Source organism: Elaeis guineensis, chromosome 4 (assembly GCF_000442705.2).
Source record: "Elaeis guineensis isolate ETL-2024a chromosome 4, EG11, whole genome shotgun sequence".
NCBI classification, from domain to species: domain Eukaryota; kingdom Viridiplantae; phylum Streptophyta; class Magnoliopsida; order Arecales; family Arecaceae; genus Elaeis; species Elaeis guineensis.
The window spans coordinates 36,785,428-36,790,986 of record NC_025996.2 but is presented as its reverse complement, the minus strand read 5'-3'; the positions used below and the strand labels follow the sequence as shown (position 1 = coordinate 36,790,986).

At 39.1% G+C, this 5,559-nt stretch overlaps 1 protein-coding gene across 1 annotated transcript; it reads left to right on the top strand.

The window, feature by feature from the left end:
* Positions 1-1,617: 1,617 nt before the first annotated feature.
* On the top strand, positions 1,618-3,769 carry LOC105042975 (heavy metal-associated isoprenylated plant protein 3). The gene is made up of 5 exons (XM_010920366.4): positions 1,618-1,755; positions 1,861-2,047; positions 2,340-2,536; positions 2,667-2,754; positions 3,011-3,769. Exons 1-5 carry the CDS (start codon positions 1,747-1,749, stop codon positions 3,532-3,534), a joined length of 1,005 nt encoding a protein of 334 aa, XP_010918668.2. The 5' UTR covers positions 1,618-1,746; the 3' UTR covers positions 3,535-3,769.
* Positions 3,770-5,559: the final 1,790 nt, after the last annotated feature.

Below are 5,559 nucleotides of genomic sequence, written 5' to 3'. Positions count from 1 at the left end.
TGGTATTTGAAAGCATGAGTTAAACCTAAATTTTTTATTGAAAATATATCTAAAAATGAATTAATGGATCCTACCTAACTAGATCAAATAGCTTGTACATATAATAAGACTAGTACGTAAATATTTTAAAGCAAAAAAAAAGTTGGAACATATATACCATGTGACCATATACGGTCAACTCGTATCTTTTTTTTTTGTTAAAAAAAATAGAAGTTAGAGGAGAGCGACTCGGTACATCTATCTCCTGTGGGCATGACCATAAGGCTCCAATCTTCACTAGAAAATGTTCGATTTAGGACCGAGTTTGGAAGAATAGGTTGCTCCCTCCTCACTATATGGACGAATCCAACAGATAAATACATCACTCCAGTACCATCGAGGGCTAACAGATTAGATATCATTTTCACATGCCATGCCCAGACTGTCAGGATACGCTCTATAGGGTCAACTCGTATCTAAATTACCTCTTTGCACATCTGTAAGCCATAGACTTGAGTTCTTGTAGGATCATTCTAGGGTTTTTTTACTAGTTAGCTAGGAAACATCATGCGGATGTCATTTTAATGGCATTGATATGAATGTTCATTACAAGTTTAATATATTTGATGCACAATTAAATTCATGGCAGACAGGCTATAAACAGTGAACATGAGGTTGCTTGATTGTTGGTAGAATAATATCACTAATGAGCAGTGGTAGATTTAGAAATTTTGCTTCGTGTGATCAATATAATGAAAGAAGTAGAGGAGCCATGGAAAGAGAAAAAAATAATAATAAAATATTATTTTTTTTAAATAATAAATTTATAAAAAATGAGAATGTATAATATTTTAAGTATCTTTTATAATAAAATATTATAAAAGAGTATCGTATGTACCGTCCAATGGACGACTACACGTAGTCATATATGGGCATGCATCATATAACACAGTCCCACGAGGCCCCACGTGGCCGTCCATCACGCGATGGATGGCGCATGCTGTCACGTAGAGGATGCCATTCTTAAATATAAGAGATGCATGGATGAAATTGGGATGGGATATTAAAAATAAATAAAAAATAATTAATAAAAAAGAGAAAGAAGAAGAAAGAGATAGAGAGAGAAGTCAAAGTGATGTGAGAGAAAGAGAAGGAGGGGGAGAGAAAGGTAGGATATGTGAGTCATTAAAGAGAGAGAATGTATGTCATACTTATTTTTTTTGATGTGATATTTTTATTTTTTACTATTTTAAAATTTTATATGAGATATAAATTTATTTATAAAATTAATAAATTAATTTAGATTTTTTTCATTGGTATATACACGCATGTCTAATAATTTTTTTTTTGTGGGGTCAATTGACCCCACGTTCACCCATATGCATCCATCAGTGCCTACGGGGGAGGGAGAAAAGGTTTGAAGGGCATTTTGAAAATTCATCTTAATGATGCCACGTGTTTTGGACCCTCCTTCATGTCTTCACCCTTTTCTCGGTCCAAAAAGACGACGGCCTCGTGGGTCCCACGTCGCACATGCATGCATGAGGCATGCTGCTGCTGCTGATGACCATGATGGGGATTCACGGTGCGTTCCATGGATTGTCCACGATAAAAACAAGCCATAAAGTCCTCCACGATACGAACCCGAAATAGTATTCATCCGGTCCCTATTCTCTCTCGTCTCATCCTGTTTATATATCTCAATCCCCAAGCTATATTTCCCTTGCAAATCTCCAGAGAGACAGACAGAGAGAAAGAGCCCAAGTTATGGGTGAGGTGAGGATGGCTTCTCTTAGTTAGCTCTGATATATTTCTGGACTAATTGTGGATGTCTTTCTTGATTAACCTTTTTTCTTCTTTTGGTGATGTTTTTGGTTTCAGAAGGAAGAGAAGGGAGAGGAGAAGCCGAAGAAGGGAGATGGGGAGAAGAAGGAAGGACAAGGGGAGAAGAAGAAGGAAGAAGGAGGAGGAAAGAAAGAGGAGGGTCCGCCGGCGGTGGTGCTGAAGGTCGATATGCATTGCGAGGGCTGCGCCACGAAGATCAAGCGCTCGGTCAAAAGATTAGAAGGTCAAATCTCTCTCTCTCTCTCTATATATATATAGGATTTATTTTGGATATCGTGGTTCGATTCCATGGGCTAAAGGGAGACAAGGGGAAGCTTTGGGATATCCGTTGCTACCGGCGCACGTTAGCAAAAAGCCCCTTTGTACCTCCCTTTCCGGGATTCAGTTGCGTTTCGGCGCGAGGGGGCGATAATCTTTCTAAAATCTAAAATTGCCTTCGGCGCACGTTAGTGTGGAAGTCCGTTTCCTTATAATTATTTTGTATGCGGAATCGGAACTTGTTCGATTGGTGACAGGAGTGGAAGGCGTGAAGGCGGACACGGCGGCCAACAAGCTGACGGTGCTCGGAAAAGTGGACCCTTGGAAGCTCAAAGAGCGGGTGGAGACAAGAATCCGCAGGAAGGTCGACATCATCTCCCCCGCCAACCCCCCTAAGAAGGATGCTGCCGCCGGCGACGCCAAGAAGCCCGCCGAAGACGCAAAACCCAAAGCGGTAATTACTTAATCAATTTGCTTTTCACCCCATAATCACAAAGAACTAAAAAAATAGCTTTTTAATTACAATTATTGATCATTAATATTTTGTGCATTTACTGATTTTTCTATTTTTTGGAATTTAATAGCCTGCGGTCTCCACCGTGGTGCTCAAGATTCGCCTCCACTGCGAAGGCTGCATACATAAAATCCGGAGGACTATTCGCAAAATCAAAGGTAATCGATTGCATTTATTATTTTTTAGGATAACATATAAATCCACTAAATTTTCCAAAAGAATGGAATAAACCAGATATTATTGCTTAAAATAAATAAAACGGTGTTAATTATAAGTTTGGTAGTTCGGCCTTTCCTGACCGTCAGATGGGTTCAAGTCCGCATCTCACGGACGACCTCACACCGGAGAAGCCAGTTACGAGTTTATCATTGGAAAATGACCCTGCTGATTTATCGTTATTACGCTCATATCCAGGAGTGGAAGAAGTCAACTTCGACGTGCCGAAGGATCTGGTTACCGTGAAGGGCACGATGGACGCGAAGAGCCTCCCGGCGATCCTCAAAGAAAAACTGAAGCGAGGTGTTGATATCGTCCAGCCGAAGAAGGACGACGGCGGCGGCGGTGGCGAGAAGAAGGAGAAGGGCGGCGACGGGGAGAAGAAGAAGGGCGGCGACGGCGGCGGAGAGAAGAAGGAGAAGGGTGGCGACGGCGAGAAGAAGGAGAAGGGCGGCGACGGCGAGAAGAAGGAGAAGGGAGGGGACGGCGGAGGAGGCGAGAAGAAAGAGAAGGGCGACGGCGGCGGAGGCGAGAAGAAGGACGGAGGGAAGAAGGACGACGAAGGGAAGGCCGCGCAGCCGCCGGCGGCCCTAGTGGCGCCGGCGCCGGTGTCTGAGGTGAATAGGATGGACTACTACGGGCCGTACGGTTACCGCCTTGAGATGGCGCACGCACCGCAGCTCTTCAGCGACGAGAACCCCAACGCCTGCTCCATAATGTGATGTTCCACGGTGCATCCTACCGCTTGTTAGCGGTAATGAGTAGCAACTTGTAATCGATAAAAAATGTAAATAAATATAGAAAAAATAGGAGGAAAAGGGTGATAGAGAACCGAGCTGGGGACTGTGGCGGACAAAATAGCTTTTGGGGCTTTTGCTAGTGGGTTTAATTCGATTTTGTTTGTTGGTTAATCTGTTTAATCCAGCTGTTTATGATATCAAATCCACCAGTTATTAACGTGCCACGCGTCCGATAAACTGTCTCTTTTTGTCTACCGACAAGACTAGATTGTTCTCCCTCGCATGGGATGATCACCCACCTTTCAGAAATTATTGCATGGATCATGAATAAGTGGATCATGGCAAATTTCGAAGCATATGCATAATAGATGATGCATTACTAAAAATTGATGAAATGAGGTAACGTGGCATGTTATCCATCGTGAGATTCGGCATGATCGATTGGATCCGATCCAAGGAATAATTTGACCATCCATGTGATTGATGTGCAGAAATTAACATGGACGGTTGTGATTCAGAAATAGGTGTCTTAAACCTGACAAGTCGTGTTTGGGACTTAATTGCGAATTTTTTTTGACTAATTTGGATAAAAAAATTACACTTAGAAAATACACAAAAATGACCGGTTTTTACGGGAAACGTGGAAATATATATATATATATATTGATAATTAAAATATGATTTTAGCCGAGGTGTCTACTAAAAAGATGTAAACTTTTTCAAGGCATTTGATTCCATGGACGGTTCCGATTCCGAGGAGTCCAGAAGATTTGACGTGAAAACTAGATTGCAGAAAACAGTTTTCGTGCGGCGTTTAGTCACATCCTCAAACACTGCAGGTTAAAAAAAGAAAAAGGTTGCTGAGCATGGTGAAAATGTAACTGAGAAATAAGATAAAATAAAATATGAATGAACTTAGCGTAGCATCTTAGCAGTTTTGTCCAAATTGCTAAAAAAAAATATATATATTTATTATTCAGCTATCCTCGAATAAATAGTTTAAAAAAAAATTATGGACAACTTATCCATAAATAGTTTAAAGATATTTATATAAATTAATTACAAATGAATGATGCTATGATTTCCGTCCATTCACAATCCATCTACATAAAAGGCATGATTTTAAATGGTGGTATTACAATCATACCATAGCTATTATATTACTATAGATTCTACCATCATATAAATAATATAAAAAAAATAAAATTATCATTATTTTTACTTATATTTTCAAGAAAGCATTTTTAATGGAAAAAATGCTTCATTAGTTTAGCTCTTATTTAATAAAATAAGTAGGAGAATTGTGGTGGCTAAAAATAAGAATGCATTTTTTGATAGATGGATAAAAAAAATATTTGTTAAATAGAATTATAAACTTTAGTAATATTTTCTTCAATGTTGTTGCAGTCATTTAGGCTTATTCTCATGCTTATATTTAGCTTGTTACTGGCTACTAGATGTCTAAACATATATAAGCTATAGTATTGCATGCTGCATGCATAAGGGAGCGGAATCAAATATAATTTGAATGCTGAGTTTTAAATATTGAGATAATACTACTCTATATTGATCATAAATCATAGAAATTTCTCATTAATTATGCTTATCTCATTACAAGAAGATGAGCACTTGATGTATGCCCTCTTCTTTGGATTCTAAACTAAAGTATTGTTTTATTTTTGTTGATGATCTTTTTGCTTCCTTTGCATGACACATGATGGGTTCCAATTAATCACCTTTTCTTAAACATACAAATATATGTTTCAACCCATTATGCTCATCACATATACCATCAAAAGTATTGCATTCCTCCTTTCACTGATAGGTACTAGCTACCAGTGACATGTGGAGTAAGGGCTTGGCCATGTATGCAACCATATATGGAGTGTTTAGCTGCGATTGTTCTCTTCCATGAGACAGTTGCTTAGAATTAGAGAATATTGCAAATAATGATTATTTAACCTCGTAAGTTAAGAAGGATGACCGGTATGATAAGAAGAAAAAGGG